This window comes from Coturnix japonica, chromosome 2 (genome assembly GCF_001577835.2).
Source record: "Coturnix japonica isolate 7356 chromosome 2, Coturnix japonica 2.1, whole genome shotgun sequence".
In the NCBI taxonomy this organism is placed as follows: Eukaryota; Metazoa; Chordata; class Aves; order Galliformes; family Phasianidae; genus Coturnix; species Coturnix japonica.
In genome coordinates, this window is record NC_029517.1 from 50,847,403 (window position 1) to 50,865,163 (window position 17,761).

Below are 17,761 nucleotides of genomic sequence, written 5' to 3' on the forward strand. Positions count from 1 at the left end.
CAGACAGAAGTCGTTTTCTTGTGAGCCAGGCTGTAAGTCAGTCACGCCCTCTCCGATGAGTGATTTGTACCAGAGGACTTCTACCCTCAGAATCTTATCAATGCATTTGACAAAGTACATTACAATTAACTTTAACAAAGTCAGAATGAAATTGATTTGAGCAGCTCTGCAGGCTAACGCTGCTCCTAAATATTTTGTCATCTCAGTCAGTTTGGAGATCTTTCAGTTAAAGGCTGGCATGTTTTCCAAACACCCACACGAAACATCTCCAGTCTCCCTGAGGAATGGGTGTGGAGATGCGCAGCTTTGCTCCTACAGTTGCTCTTCCTCTGGCCTATGTTTACGTTTCTAATTCAGCTTATAAATCTGCAGCTTGAAACACACCACTGGAATGTTGTGAAAATTAGTGTTTTTCTAAGCACTGACTTCTTTCCTGTGTACACAGAAAATGAAGGGATGCTTTCTTTACTACAAGTCACAGTGTGGAATAGAGCTCCAACAAATCTCTACTGGCATTTGCCATGCAAAACTTCTCAAATTATAGAATCATTAAGATTGGAAAAGACCTCCAAGAACATCTAATCCAACCTTTCACTTACCACCAATGCTGCCCCACACACCACATCTACCCTTCTATCGCACACCTCCAGGGATGGCGACTCCACCACCTCCCCTGGGCAGCCTGTTCCAGTGCCTCACCGCTATTTCTGAGAAAATTTGATCCTATTATCCAACTTTAACCTCCCCTGGTGCAACTTAAAGCCATGCTCTCTCATTATATCAAATAATTTGAATGTTAACATAAGATGTATTTATTGGGGGCAAAAACATATACCAGAGAGCAACAAGGGCCAACCGCTCAATAAGGGACAGGGAGCTATGTGTGGTGGCCTGCCAGGAGAGCATGGGATGAGTCCTGCAGTGCCCCATGAGGTAAGCAGGGCAGGCCCAGCCATCATGGTCAGCTTCAGCCAGGCATCCAGATACTCAGGCAAGGCCATAGCAACAAAGCAGATCCTGCACTACTTGTGTTGCTCACACAATAACAAATAGAAACAACAGCATTTCTTGTGTAAGGTTTGTAACTCATTTGCTTACAAAATTTGGAGCCCAAATAAATGAGAGAAATAAAAGCATTTTTACTCATTTCTTCCTTTCTTCACCTTTCATTGTAACTCAGTGAGTTCAAGCATGTAATAATAATCTTTCTTTCCTCTCTGTTTGATCAATATAGAGCAGCTAATGAATTTTTGTGTGCAGCAAGAGAGAGAAGGTTCCTGGCAGAGCAGGGGACGGCCTCGTGGCAGCCTGCAGCTTCTCACAAGGGGAGTGGAGGGTAGCACTGATTCAGTTGCCTGATGACAGTGACAGAGCCTGGAAAATGGAGGAGAACAAAGTGGTGTCCAACTTCCACAGAACAGCAAGGGGCTATGTCACACACATAGTCCAGAGAACAATGAGGAGGAGCTCATGGGGGTTGGTCCTCCACAAAGCGCCAAGAAGCCCAGGCATGCCAGATGTCTAGGGAACAGTGTAGAGATCAGGCATACCAACAGGTTAGGAAACAAGAGGCACAGGCATGGCAGTCATTCAGAGGACAATGAGAGGCTCAGATGTGGACATCATTCAGAGAATGACGTGGGGCACTTGCATGATCACTGAAGAGACAGCAGCATAGGCCAACATCCAGGGAATGGCCTGAAATCAAATTGTATCCGCCATTCAGAGAATAGCCTAGAAACAAATCACGTCTACTGTTGAGAGACAGGCAAGGGGCCAAAGGCATACAAACCATTCAGAAAGGAGCACGGGGCACTTGCAGGACCACTGTTCAAAGAACAACAAGAGGGTAGGTTATGCATGTTACTGAAAGAATGAGTCACTAGAAAGTCAATGAGGTTTTGTCCAGGAAAAAGATGCAGACAATGAATTTCTCCTAAATTAGGTTTTAGTGATGTTTCCTCAAGCATTTTATCTAGAGTATCCACTGTCATCTCAAGCACAGGTTCACAAGGCCAATTGTATGAACTTTGACAAGACCTTATCGCTCTCTATGACTCGCTGAAAGGAGACTGTGGAGAAGTGGGGAGAAAAGGAATTGTCTTGAAAATTTTCATACTGTGCAGAAAGATATTTCTTTTTTTACCGTCTGAATTACATATGGTATAGTTCTTGGTATTAATATATCATAATACAGAAAACAAAGAATTCAAATTAATAGAATTAGGAAGCTTGTTACGGAAGTATCTTACAATGCGTGATTCTCCATTATTTTCTTTAAGAAAATATACAGAAAATATATGCAGTAAGCACAGTGTTCCTAGAGCGGAGCAGATTCTTGTGTCACCTTGACTCTGTGCTCTGCAGAGCTGCAAACACATCCTGCCAACTATTTAGTCTCAGTAAGATTAGAAATATGATGCTCAAATAAGGGAATTCAGAAACAACTCCTCACCATGATCTTTCTATTTTACTAATGCGCTTTTCAGCTCAGTACTTAGAATACTTTTTTTCCAGATTTTTAAGTCTCTCCTTATACAATTTCTCTTTGAAATACATAACTCGTGCAGATAACATCTCAAAAATAGGCAAAAAAAGTGATTTCTCTATTTCTCTGATCCTAGCAAGTCATTACATTATTTGAACCACTGAATTACAAAATCGTACTGATCTGGAAGAAACCTCTGGAGTTCATCGTGGCCCAATCAACTACAAAACTCCATCAGATTGCTCAAGGTCTTGTTCAGTGCTTGAAAACCTCCAGAAATTGAGATACTACCACCTGTTTGGTCAACCTGTTCCAGCACTCATCCAGCAAGTCAGTTTACAGTTATTTTTCCCTAAGCTGGCATACAAAAATGAAAGCTACTAAGGATGCTCCTGTGAAGTATTAGGAGACTTACCCTGTAGTTTATAGAATAGAATTTTAACATAGAATTCTAATCACCAGGACAGTCTAATTGCTTATTTTTATTTATTTTAGTTACTTTACCCATGCCCTGTATTCAGTCCACTGTTTTTAGAGGCAGTAGGTGCAAATCATACACCTTACTTCAAGCATTCCTCCAGGCCCGGTAATGGGGAAGAATATGCAAGGAAACAAAGAAAAGATGTGGGAGGTGTAGTGGTGAGGCTGGTCTCTTTCCAGTTGTGCATGGGGATAGCACTAGGGGTAATGGGATGGAAGTACAGCATAGGAAGTTCCGCACGAATGTGCGGAAGAACTTCTTTATGGTGAGGGTGACGGAGCACTGGAACAGGCTGCCCAGGGAGGTGGTGGAGTCTCCTTCTCTGGAGATATTCAAGACCCGCCTGGACGCCTACCTGTGTGACGTGGTGTAGGGAGCCTGCTTTGGCAGGGGGGTTGGACTTGATGATCTCTAGAGGTCCCTTCCAACCCCTACAATTCTGTGATTCTGTAAACAAAGAACCCCAACGACCAACTACAGAAGCCAAAATGCCAAGCTTTTGGCATCATCTTCGAGTTTTGATGCAGATTTCATTCCTATTGCTGAAACCAAGGAATATGCCATTTTTCACAGCTTTCAATTCATTCTCCCAAGAGCAGCATACAAAAGAAACACAGTAAAATATCATGATTACAAACTTTTTATTCTACAACCTGCTTACAGAAAGCGATTAGCATTTAACAAAGGTCTACATATACAAAATACCAACATTGCTGAGGAGCTAATCCCCAAGCATGCTCCCTTTCAATATCAGCCATCCGCACTGCAGCCTACAGAACACAATCACCTCAAGGTTTTCTGGACTGCAATTCATTATGACACATGCAAAGTGGAGCTCATGACAGGCTCCTATTCAAGAGAATTTGGCAAGATTATAAGAGTCAATTGTTTGGACTGTAATAAAAAAAAAAAAAAAGATGGTCATAAATAGAAAATAATCAAGTAGAATAAATACATTTGTCAAAAAACCCATAATCCTGGAGCACACTTCTTAGAAAGCAAAACCAAAAACAAACCACAAACCAAAACAACCACCACCACAATCTCTTGCTCCAAAGCCACACTCTGTAGGAAATGCCATATAAATGCCTGTGAATTATCAAAACATCTCTGAAATCCTTCAAGAAAGAACAGGGTACCACAAGAAGTTCCAACTGCAATCCTTGAGTGAAAGTCTTCAGGAAGATGCATTACCTTCACTCCAGAACCATGTGCAATCCTCAAGCTCCTTTACATCCCATCTCTGCCATTTTTAGTAGAGTTGTTAACAAAACTTTTGGATACCCTGTTACTTCAGTCAATGTTTTTCTTAAGAGTGGTGTCAGTCCATAGAATTGATGCATTGAGAGATATCAAAGGTCTGCTTAAGGAGGAGGATCCTCGCCTCGTATAGCTTTGTACTTTGCCATGTCTTCAGGGAACACCTTTGTTAGTTCTTGAATTAAAAGACTTTTAAACTTCTGGAAAGAAAAATATATATATGTACACATATATACATACATATGCATGCACACCAACTGCATCATTTATTAGGTTTTCTTAAGTAATGTTACCCAATTAATAGAAATCTTTTGTACAAGAGTCCTACATTTCAGCGACTGAAGAGAATGGTATTAAAAAAAGACACCAAGCGACACTCATGAAATTCAAAGAAAACACTCAAATGAAGTCTGCTGGCAGAGTATCAAGCAGACTAAAATGCTAGAATACTTATACCTCTGATAGACTACTGCATGTTGATATCTGCCTGGGATTTCACCTCTGCACCTCTAAGCAGTTTCTTCTACACATGATATACATTAAATCTATAAATTATAACACAATTGTAAATGAAAATATTCTGGACTTATAGGCTTAAGTCTCAAAATATTTTTTCCTTCTTATTTTTTTTAATCACCACTTTCCTTTCTGATGCTTTCCATGAAACTCCTGAGACAATTTAAAACTAAGAAGCCCTCCCTATTGCAATTGCTTTCTTATCTCCTAGCATGGAAAGAAAGTACTTTATTCCCCTTTACAGGGCAAGAAAATGCAGGAAGTAGACAATAAGTGACATTACTGAAATTCAAGACAAGCATATGGTCCTCTTTCCCTCCCCCCATTACCAATATAAGATGGCCCAGAACAAACAGTAAGACAGATGAGAATTAAATCCATCCAGCTTAACTAAGATACCTAAAAACTAACCATAAACAGTCAAAATTTCAGGGACTGGATACATTGCACTTCAGGCCATACATCCTTAATTGTAAACGCGTCTTGTTTAGATGGCTTTGTTAATGTGAAGCTGATAAAGGACGTGTCCATTTGATTTGGCATGTAAATAGCTCCACCTCCAAGAACTGGCACCTGGTTTACAGTTGAATAATTCTTCCTACAACTTTTATGAGCAACAAGCTTTACATCAAGAAAAAAAAAATGCTTAAAACATACATAGATGAATATATATCCTGCAGTACAAACTCCCATCCCCCATAATTTCAGAATTCAGCCTAAGAATGTTCTGAAACACAAATAACCCTTTCAGTCACAATACACTTCTTTTCTGATTCTGTCTTTCAGCAGTAGTTAAACGCTAAGAAGCTAAACATTCTGGTATGCTGTTCTACAAGTACAAGTTCAGAAAACCCTAAATACTAAAATATGTTTAAAGTCATTCAGTAAGGATTAACTTGGGCTTATATAGCACGTTTGCCATTTTACTAGCCTAAGATCTATTCAAGACGGTACAAGTACCCCCTCCTCTGCTTTGCCTATTTCTAGATTTACACAAATCACTGTGAGCATGAAGTACTCTATGGTAGTCAAAGCACAAATAGTGAAGAGATCTATAATACACATCCATAGTCAAAAATAAGACATAGCAACATCTGTACCACCAGTTATAGAGTCAATTGCAGATTTCCTTTCCAGAACAGGTTGTAATGGCATTCCTGCTAAGCTACAGGGATGCAGAGCAATCCCTAATGCCAACCACCTAACAGGAAAATATGATTAACTGTGCAAGCAAAACCACACACATTTACAGAAAATAACTGCTCAGATGCATTATGACATTAGTACTTTCACCATTTCTGGTTTTACCTTCATTGTGTCAATTTTTCCTTTCACTTGCTCATTCTTAGCCAAAGCTCTCTCCAGGCATTCCTTAGTGTAAAGCTGAGGGTTGCGTCCTTGATCTATGTACCTGAAAATGCAAAAGTCATCACTTAGGTGCTATCATTAGTACTAGAAAGTTCCCTAAGGAACAGAATTATTCACCCTCCTGTCATCCTTGATATCATTTTTTGATACTATACCAGAGTTTAGATTAGTTACTTTCAAAATACAACTCCAAGTAGCAGCTGTCACAATACACAGTTGTAAACGTTTGTTTGTAGAGAGCCTATAGTTCTGAAAAATATACAGTTACAAGCACAGCACACAGGCTCCTGCTCACTGGTGGATAGTGGTAATGACCTTAGAGTAGTGTGTTGTAGCTGAGAATCTTCTTTATCAAACAATGTCATTGCACTGTCTTTCTCTACTGTAGTTTTCATGCAAATAAGCAGGAAGCATTACTTTCACAGCAACCTACATATGGTAGTGAAAGCAGTACCAGCACCTGCACCAGGAATCATAAGCCTATTTTTCCTTTGCTGCGTTAAATATTTAGTTAAGAGAAACTTAATCACACTGATGGAAGAAAATGAAAGGTTTAGGATATTATGGTAGACTTGAGAAACCCTAATACTGGCAGTCAGACACTGGATCATAGCAAAACAATACCTGGACTTACAATAGAAGAGCTAAGTTAGCTCATGCATTTACATGAGAGCTGTTGCCCAGAGCTCTCCCTTCCCCTTCCTGCCACCCCTCCACAAGCAGGAAGCGCTCCCTGCCAGCTCGCAACAACTCAGGAGACACACAGCTCCAGTACGGGAGAAGCCACTCACTCAAACACCTCCAAGGGCACGCTGATGTCGTGAAGCTGCTGCCGGCACTTGTCGATGTCCTGTAGGCCCGTCACCATGAAATTCCTGCAGGAAGAAAAGCGGAGCTGCTTAGCGGGCTCTTCGCTCCCTGTCACCACACCCTGCGGCACCTCAACCCCGGCCCCACTCTCGCAACCAAAGCACGGGAGCGGCTCACAGTTTCTGGTTGAGGCCGGCCTGGCTGCTGGGCTGGAAGTCGCTAACGATGATGCCGAGCTGCCGGATGTTCTCTACGAACTTCTCCAGGTGCTCCTCCAACGAGTCGAACTTCTCCGCCATCGCCATAGCGGCCCGAGCACCTTCCGGGCCACAGTGCATGCGCGGAAGGCGGCTGGGTGAGAGGGAGGAAATACATGTAGGCCGCGCCTCTTGTTTCAGGCCCCGGCTTCTCGCTGTGGTGTTGCTGTGGTGTCAGAGCCGATGGAAAATGAGTTCTGAACAAAAATAAGATCTATAAAAGTTAATTTGCACGAGCCGGTGTTTGCTTTGGGCTCTGCAGATTTATCAAATACACAACTGCAAATAATGAGAAGTATTATTTACCCCCGAGGTAAATCAATACTAAATTATATTTAGCGCCTCTTATAAGCATCAGATAATTGGAGTTTGGTGCTATGGATCATTCCGCAGCCCTTAGCGTTGCTTTGTTTGCTGTTCTTTTAGGACTGCAGAGCAGGGTGGGATGCACGCATCATGATGGAATTGCCAGCACCTCCTCAGAAGGGGTCACAGAATCACAGAGTCACAGAATCACAGAATGACCTGCTTGGAAGGGACCTCAAGGATCATGTAGTTCCAACCTCCCTGCCTAGCAGGGCCACCAAACATACACCTTTACTAGATCAGGTTGCCCAGGGCCCTATCCAGCCTGGCCTTGAACACCTCCAAGGACGGGGCATCCACAACCTCCCTGGGCAGCCTGTTCCAGGGCCTAACCACTCTCCTAGTGAAGAACTTCCCCCTAACATCTAACCTAAATCTTCCCTCTTTTAACTTAAAACCATTCCCACGGGTCAGTCTGGGAGCTCCCTGCTCAGTCTCTGCTGCTGCAGCCTCCATGATGTGATAGCTGCATCTGAACATCGAACAGCCTTTCTACCCAGCTTCCAAAATACATCCCTGTCCATTGCTACAAAACTAGAATCCAAATCTCAAATCTGCTCTCACCATGGTTTTACAGTCATCGTGGTGATGGGATCTTTCAGTTCCTCTGGCTATCCTGCTCTGTGTGGAAATTAAGCATTCCTTGAGCAATGGAAAGAAAAGGCTTGATGTAATACATGAAAAGCAATGGAGGAGCCATTGACTGATTGTCTGAGAAGGGCTCGTTATCTTCCCCATCTGTACAAGTTATTTGTTTCTTTAAAGTGTGTAAGAAATAGAAGTAACATAGTAGTCCACCTGACAATAAGAAACGCAAAGAGTTTAACTGGAGAATGACAAAATATCAGTCACTATTAAAAGTACCAGCTATCGTTTTCCTTGCAGGAAGATTATTTGACATGTTTGAATTCCCCTGGCACTTCACAGTAGCAGTATGTTTTATCAATAGCTTATTTCCAGTATGCCTGTTTTCACCTGAGTCTGAGAAGTAATGTCAATTAGAATCAAAAGTCAGCCCTTTGTGCCTGCCATGCTACCACTGAGTTAAGTGGAGTTTGCTGTCAGGTTACAGCAGATAAGAATCTCATGCTTTGATTCACTGTGCTATTTGAATGGATATTTGGATTAAGAACTAATATGGCTATGATATTCAGTCAGTAAATAGAATGTATTTTAGATATTTGTAGTTATAACATCCAGCCATTTCTGTTTGACAGAGAACCATCAAAATGAGCAGTACCTAATTCATTGACTTTTTATTAGCTATATTTTTTTCTTCCTTATATCCTATCAGTGAAAACACCAAAAAATGGCCAGTTCTTTGCTCAGTTACTGTGCCAGTTAAGCAGCATAAAGCTGCATCCTCGCTAAAATCAAAGCACTGTTCCGGAGCTCATAACTTTAAGTATGCTGACACAAAGTTGAAAAGTGAGTGATTGCAAACAGCATTAAATATTAAGGAAAATTTGGCACTGTGCAAATGCTAAATTGTAAAAGCAATCCAAGGCTGCAAAAAGCAATCAGTCAGTTCTTGTCCCTGTCAAGTATTGTCGCCATATGATAAATAAATCCATTGCCTATTGATCACCAGTTGCTGGGATTCAAACATGATAACCATCTTTGCTTGAGGGAAAAGATGCTTTAAACACATTCACTAGACGTATGGAGCAGACTAACATGCTTTAAATCCAGTAACAAGAATAGTCTTTGAGATACTGCTAAAGCCTCCTCTCCCCCCTCTTTGTGGAGCTAAAGAAACATGACTTAGTTTCTTGTGATGAGTGAAGTCTGCTCTGTGCCCAGTACCCACTATAACTCAGTTAAAATATCTGAGTGGAGGAAATAATAGAAGTTGACCATCAAATATAGGGATATGCATTTCATATTAAATCTATACTAACTAGGCTGGTTATTTGAGATTAGCGAATATTGTTAGATAAACATGTGCACAGTGATCTAAGATTAAAAATAGCAATAAATATACAGCTAGTTATTAAATTCTTTGCTACCTACAACTTGGAGAGTATTTTCCTATTTGGGGGGGGGGGGGGGAAAGGCAAAACAGAAGCTTGTGTTCCAATGAGAGGCATAGATAGACAGAAGATAGATGGACAGATAGGCTGACACATAATCAATGAATCAGAAGATACAGAGACAGAAAGATTTAGAAAGAAAATTGCACGGTTCATCATTTAAGTAATCATATTGCAGACCTACCTTTATCTCCATGGAGAGAGCAGGAAATTACAGGCTTGTAAGCCAGACATCTGTACTGGGCAGTTAAGTAGAATTTGTAATAAAGGATAGAATGAGAGGCCATGTAGATCAGCGTGACCCATTTGGGAAGAGTAACATGGGTTATGTAACAGAAAATCTGATTTTGTAAACTTCTAATGAATTTTTTCAAGGGGTCGGCAAGCATGTGGATAAGAGAGCTCTAATTGATACAGTCTACATGAATTTCCCATTGGCTTTTGGCAAATTCCTTAACAAAAGTCTTCGGAGGAACTAAAACAATGGCATAAGAGGAGAAATCCCGGCATGAATGAAGAACTAATTGCCAAATAGGAAACATGGAGTAGGAGCAAATATTAAATTATTTCACGGGTGAGTGATTCCCAAAAGAATTCTAAAGGGATCTGTGCTGAAATTTGCGCCGTTTGACATGCTCGTAGGTGACCCAGAAGAGAAATCAAACAGTGGAATGAGAGAATTGGTTCATGAGAAGGTTAGTCTGGGGAGTAAAGATGAATGCAGGTTGTTGGAAAGTGTCAAAGGACCTGAAGAGGTTTGGTAACTGAGCAAAAAAAATGTGCAAAGAAATGCACATAGTCAAGGTAAAATGACACACAGAGCAAACAAAACCAAAATGTAAACTCATGACATGATGGCGACTCATGGCTGATGGCCTCTTGCTCCAAACAAGATCAACACTCTTGGACAGCAAAAGAAAGTTCTGTGAGAATATCAGCTCAGAGCTCGGCCATGATCAGAAGTCCTACAGAGAGGAATTGTTAGGAATTTGAAGACAAAGTAGAAAACGTCATTATGACAGTGCATAAATTCACAGTTCACCCCAACCTTGAATACTGTGTGCAGTTCTGGTTCCCAGGAGTAGACTTGGGTTAAAGCCAGAGAAGGGCTGCCAAGATGAAATGGCAGTATGAATGGTAAATATGAAATGGTTTCAGTACTAGAAAACTGAATAGGAAGAGACTTGTCAGCTTGAGTGAGAGCCCAGTGAAGACATCTTCAGCAGAGGTTTTTCTCTATCTATACTGTCATGATTGGTCTGGAAGCTAAACTGTCTTTCAGCACAAGAACCCAGTGAAGCCAACAGAAGCACACACACACAAAAGAAAAAACAATCACAAGTGATTTTTGTCATGCAAAGTTTAGCAGCCTTGGAGAATTACTTCCCAATTGATGCTACAGACAGCAAAAGCTTAGTTGGTGTGAAATGGAAATGGGACAAATGCTTGGTAGAGTGGTAGATAAATTATGTCTGGCTTAGGAAATCCCCTGAACTGAAGGCATTCCAAGTCCAAGACAGCATTTCAGGAGTGTTCTCATCCATATTTGTCATGTCCTCACTCTTCAGCATTCGCTTCCGATTACTGCTGAGCCTTTATCTGAATCTGTGTCATTACTGTTAGCTGTCCCATCTGTTGGAACTTTCTAAGAATGACGTGCTGTGTAGGATGTAGGCAGACTGCATGGTGGTTTCTTACAAAGCAGAGTATAACAAGGTTGATTTGAAACTGGTTTTTTAGGTGCCGGTCTGAAAAACAAACAAACAACTATCCACCATTTTCATGTATGATTATATACTCCATACAAATGACCTTTCTAGTGTAATATGGCACAATGGAGTGTTTAAATACAGATATTGTCACCTTTTTTTTTTTTTTTTCTCAGAAATATAAGAAGACACTGATTATTAATCACTTTGTCCATCTCTGGAACTGTGATTCTCCACCCAGCTCCAATTTTATGCCACTGGCCAATAAAACAGAATTAGTAAATATAGTAAATACAGAACACTTGTTCCAGTTATGGATCTTTTTCTCTCCTTCAGTCTTTCCACTTTCTTTTTCACTTTGCTTCTATTGTCTTCTACATTAATGTATCTAATCCATGGATTCCTTTCTCATTCTGCCTCTACAGGCCCAGAAATGTATGTTGAAATTTTATGTAATTAACTGGGGGTATCAGCTACCTAAAAATCCTTTCTTATAAGCCAACTACCCTGCCTTGTTTTGACTGCAACAGGTGATAAGCAAAAGAGAAGAAGATGGATGTGTGCAACACGAAGAATACTGTTTTATTGTTCTCGATATATCAATTGGGTAGTCAGGCATTGGAATGCACTGCCCAGGGAGGTGGTGGAGTCACTGACCATGGGAGTGTTCAAGAAACGTTTGGATGTTGTGTTGAGGAACATGATTTAGCTGGGAAGTGTTGGGAATGGTTGGACTAGATGATCTTCTAGGTCCTTTCCAACCTTGATAATTCTGTGATTCTGTGAAGTTGATGGTATTTATGTCTGAGATGGTTTTGGACTTATTCCAAAGCACGCTGCATTTTCTTATCTTACTGTAAAAAATAAAGTGACAAAATAAACAGTTTTCCCAGAGTAATCCCATTATTCAGCTGAATAAGAGGTGTAATGATAGTTTCCATGTAGATAACCTGTTCGTTAATTACTTGTAACAATACATCCCTTACCACCAACTAGTGGGATGGTGCATTTATACATCAGGGCTTGATCTAGTTCTTATTGAAACAATCCATATTTATTTATTAAAGAAGTGGCAGGATCAGGAGCTTGTTCATGCAGTAATTTTGCTCTTCCAAATCTAGTAGATCTGGAGTCCAGCTGGTATGCAGTGACCTTATCTACATTCTAGCTCCTCAAATGTGCCTGAAAGCACTTCCAGGCCAAAAAAAGCTAAGCAGGGACTTTTGTAAGTGTTAAACAGAGCGGGTGCATGTGTATCTGTGTTTGTGCCCCAACACTTATAGGTCCTTCCCCAAAAGCACTGAACTAAAGACTCTTGCTATTTATTTTTTTTTCCAGAGGATTCAACAACTCTCCAATTTCATAGTCATTCTCCACACTCATGTGCATTCTTATCTCACTCTCTTTACAATCTGCCTGCATCTCTAGGAATGTTATGTCCAGCATCCAGCCTTAAAATGGGTTTTACTCACAGAAGTTGTCTGAGTGAGACTCGTTTATAGGTATCTATTCTTTCCACATCTTTTTCTAGCCAGTGAAGAAATGCTTTATTATCCAGTTAGTTTGTTCTGAATATTCCGTGCTTTAATCAAATAATTTAATCATTTCCTCTGTTCTCTGTGTGATAGATTAAACAAATTGAACTCTTTACATAATTTTCTTGGATTGCTTTCAGCTTTTTCTGCAGCGTTTCCAATTTTTCAATATCATCAGAAGAGGGAAGATGATCTGCACCTTGAAATCTGGTATTGGTCTCTGCAGAGATGTGGATCCCTGTTCTCCCATGCTTTGTGCTGCTCACTCCTTTCCTGTTAATATATTGCAGGACTGCAAAACCTCTTTGCTATAAGACTCCGCTGGGAGTTTGGGCTGATCTGCTGATACGTTATGAATCCTAATTTCCTTTCCTGATTGCCACTATAGTAAATATATTCTCCAGTTAAATAAACTAGCACAGTTTGCTCATAGGACTTTGTGAATTATGTGTGTTAAAATACATTTATCTCACAAACCCAACTATTCAATTTAGGCTGCCTTTGTCACTTCACCAGCCTTTCTCTGAGCTCTTTCCTTTATATGCAATTTTACGTTTACCTCCAGATCATCAACACAACCATTAAGTTGAACAGGTTCTTTGGGGAGCCCTACCAGTACTATTGCCAAATAAAAGTATTCTTGGGAGTGTCCCTGGAAGCAGATCACCTACTTTGCTGAGCTGTTCCCAGAACTGATTTCAGAGTGATTTGGCTCACTTCATGTGAGATGAATGCCAGGTCAAATCTGGCATAAGGGATTGCTCCAGGGCCCTCTTCTTACAAAACATATGGATGAGGTTGTGTCAGACTTGCCTTGCTCAGCTTGTTAGTCCAACCCTTACTCCAACAGGCGTCGTGACCCTGCATGTCTCTACAAGCCCTGCCTCAGGCCATACTGTGTGCATCTTCAGCATCATCTTATAAAAACACCATTTGCAGGAGTACTCAGTGTTCTTCTTTTTCCAGGATGGCAACTTCAGTGGCACACGCTCTTAGACAGACTAAAGATGGATGTGCTGGCAGGGAAGTTCAGTATGGGTAACAGTCCACTATGGTCTTCCCTGTGGAATTCGTGTCTTCCTCAATTCTCTTCATGGAGAATGGAGACATGGACACTTTTGAAAGGAAGCTATGAGCTCTGCTTGAGACCATCTAAAGAACTGTTTGGTCCCCTGCCTGCTGAAAGCCCTGCTGCCAGGGGTTTGACATCAGCCCTTCTGCTGTCTTCTCTCTGTCACCAGAACGACAGTGGCAAAATTAACAGTCTCCTTGGACAGGTGTCACAGGTTTGGACAAGGCCTTGGCCCAAACTCACAAGACATTTATTTAAATCCACATTTTTTACCTAGAAACCTGAATAAAGCCTTTTCTGCTTTTCACATGCTTTCATGCTTTTGGATTTCTATACAGATGCCACCACTGGCTCAGATTCAAAAAAAATGTGATTCCTGTGTCAAGATTAGTAGGAATGGGTGCATGTAGATGAAGGTTCAGTTTAACCCACCATCCAACTCTGTGGCTACAGCTGTATGGCAAGAAGGGAAGTATACACCCTCTTTCCAGCTAGTAAATATGAATGCTTCCAGAACTGCAGCACAAATTTACTGCTTCTGTTCTCCTGCTGAGGAAGTTGGAAGACAAAACATGTATTGTTGCTAAATCTAACAGAGCGGTCTCCACCCCTTGGTTTTCTAATGACAATCCCAGTAGCCAGTTTGCAACAGTGCACACAGCTTCTGATAATCCAGGATCTATGTGTGCATCTTTAGGCATATGGCCTGGGCAGGAAAAGAACCGCTCATCTGCACCAACACCCTAAGTGGGACAGAAGCAACATTTCTTTGACTTTCTGTAGATGTTGGTTTCTTCGTGGCCTGTCTTCATGGGACATCTCTCCAACCAAGAACCATTGACCTACCAGCTGGTGGCAGCAGCAGCTTCTCCAGGATCAGCGTGTGATGACCTGATCACAGATCCCGGGGAAAGTAAATGACAGGCTATGTAAATACACGCTTCTCACTTTTGAGGAATCGAGTCATTGGCAGTAATCTTTCAACCTAGCTATTTCCTAAAGCTTTTCTAATCCTTTCTCACCCCCTCTGAACATTTTTTGCAGAGTTGCTTGGGAGTTATAATTGGCACTCTGTGAAACATGAAGCTAAAGCATGATGACAGTGCTGATCGAAGCATTTTCTAAGCCCTTTGGAAATAAGAGGAATAGTTCATTACCCATAAATGCTTTGCAATTGACCTTCCTTATGGTTGTATGATGAGAGATGAGAGAATGTGGTTTTACTTCAGGAAACACAGAGGATTGACTGGAGTCAAAGAAGCATCATCAGTATCAGACATTGTCACTTCAGAGGATGAAAGAAGGCAGATAAATATTCAAAGGTGCTTGCTGACATAACTCACATGCAAAGGAAGAGTCATAGAATCATAAAAGAAGAGATGAATAAATAGCTTGCAAAAAAAAAAAGTGTTCAAGTGTTTTCAGATTTGCAAAGAATTTGATAAATAAAACTTCATTTGGTTCTGAAAAGGAGACCATGTTCCATGCTGTAAAGGAAATCATTGGCACCTGCTAAGATGGTCTAGGTAAATAACTCTAAAAGATCTAGAAGTTGGCTTAATCCTGAGGATATTAGTAGTGTATGCAAGTCTTAAGATTTTAATGCCACCAATAACAATCTGTCTGCAGATCTGCAGAAGAACTTGAAAAGACCAGTAGAAGACAAAAAATGGATATATAAATATACATGCATGGAGATATATATCCATATATATATATATATACTTTCCAACTCTGTTGGAAGCCCTGAGGCATGGAATTTATTGTTAGTAAAATGTGAATCAACAGTGATCTAACGTCTTTTCTCACCCACTTGGAGAAGCTGGTGCATCAGATGCCAAGGGACTCATAATATAAGCCTCATTTTCTATCTCTGAGCATTCTCTTATCCTATTCTGTTATACAGTTATGTCTGTAGGCTTCTCAGGCTCTATCCTACAGGAGCAAAGGCTACTGCTTCCAATACTTGGGAGAGTATTCAAGCCTTTCAGTCATCAGATAGCTGAAAGCCTTTAGTTTTCCAGTCCAAATGTATTCAGGATTACTCACGGTGCAGCCATTTGATCATGTGATAAAGTCAATATCCCTCTCTGACATTTACTTCTCAAATACATTTATACACTGTCACACCCCCATTCAGTCCTTTCTGGTCTGTACTAAATAAGACCAGATCTTCTAATTCTCCTAAGACAGTGTGCATTTTATTCCTGTAAACATCCTAAAAGAGCCTGGGATGTCCTTCAGCAGCACCACTGTGCTCCATGTGAGGCTGAGGGCTGCTGCTCAAAGATGTGAACTTTGAACACTGTCTAGTTTCACTAATCAATGCACAATGGCTTGGCTTGAAATCAACTCCAGGTAAAGATGCAAATGAAAAATCTGCCAGATGTCAATCCATTTTTTTTATAGCATGAGAGAAGCAACTAGTCTGGAGAAGAGGAGGCTCAGGGGAGACCTCACTGCACTCTACAACTTCATAAAGGGAGATTGTGATGAGGAGGGGTTTGGCCTCTTCTCCCAGGCAACAAACAGGACCTGAGGAAATGGCCACAAGTTGTACCAGAGGAGGTTTAGATTAGACATAAGGAAAAACTTTTTCTCTCAGAGAGTGGTCAGGCACTGGAATGGCTGCCCAGGGAGGTGGTGGAGTTGCTGTCCCTGGCAGTGTTCAAGAGGTGTCTGGATGAGGAGCTACAAGATATGGTTTAGTAGCTTGTGGTAGCAACGGTAATGGAAGGATGGTTGGACTAGATGATCTTGTAGGTCCTTTCCAACCTTGTGATTCTATGATTCTATGAACTATTTCTGCTCCAAAAAATAAAAAGGACAGTGTTGGGGACTGCAGAGAAGTTCAGTTTGACTTCTACACTTCGGAAACTAATAAGAAAGTATGACAGTGAATATGGTTTACAGATAAAATCATCAAATCACATAGAATCTCAGAATTGTAGAGGTTGGAATCAAGAGATCAACTATTGAACATCCTGAGTTGGAGTGGACTTATAAGAATCATTGTGGCTCCACAAAGAGCCACACAAAGCTCAAACCCTATGTCTGACAGCATTGTCCTAATGCTCCTTGAACTCCAGTGGCTTGGGGTCATGCCTGCTGCCATGAGGAGTCTGTTCCATGCCCGCTGCCCTCTGGTGCAGGCCCTTTCCCTAATCCCAGCTGCCCCTCCTCTGGCACAGCTCCATGCCGTTCCCTCGGGCCCTGTCGCTGTCACACAGAGCAGAGCTCAGCACTGCCCTCCACTCCCTGTGAGGAGCTGCAGCCACCATGAGGCCTCCCATCAGCTCCTCTGCTCTGGGCTGAGGAAACAAACAGACCTCAGCTACTCCTCATATGCCTTGCCCTCAGACCCTTCACCATCTTTGTAGCCCTTCTTTGAACACTCTTTAATAGTTTTATGTCCTTCTTACGTTGTGGCACCCAAACTCATAGTGAGAATGCATCAGCGCAGAGCAGAGCAGGACAGCTTCTTCCCTTGCTCAGCTGGCAGTGCTGGGCCTGGTACACTCCACGGTATAGTGTGTAAGAGACTATGGAGTAAGAATTGATGAAGATTCCACAGAGATCTCAGACCAAAATCTTTTAAGAGTTTTCTTGAGCCACTGATGATGTGGATAAGGACCACCTTATCAACACAGGAGGATCCCCACTGCCAAGCTGTTTCATTCTGGTTTTCCTCAAGACATTCTGGTTTTCCTCAAGACATGCTGGTTTTCCTAGACTTGCAGCCATCAATATTCCAACCTGGACTAACCAATTAATCCCCTCACTGAGGAAGCCTAGGGCTGAAAAAGAAGAGCTTGCTACATCACAACAGCTTTTTTACCCTATAGGCAGCAAGGCACAGTCTGAAC

At 41.4% G+C, this 17,761-nt stretch overlaps 1 protein-coding gene across 1 annotated transcript; it reads right to left on the reverse strand.

The window, feature by feature from the left end:
* Window positions 1-3,591: 3,591 nt before the first annotated feature.
* MED10 (mediator complex subunit 10) lies at window positions 3,592-7,281 on the reverse strand. Its single transcript, XM_015854382.2, has 4 exons — window positions 7,101-7,281; window positions 6,905-6,988; window positions 6,054-6,156; window positions 3,592-4,429 (listed from the first exon to the last, which is right to left on the reverse strand). The coding sequence occupies exons 1-4, from the start codon at window positions 7,259-7,261 to the stop codon at window positions 4,334-4,336; spliced, it is 444 nt and encodes a 147-aa protein (XP_015709868.1). The 5' UTR covers window positions 7,262-7,281; the 3' UTR covers window positions 3,592-4,333.
* Window positions 7,282-17,761: the final 10,480 nt, after the last annotated feature.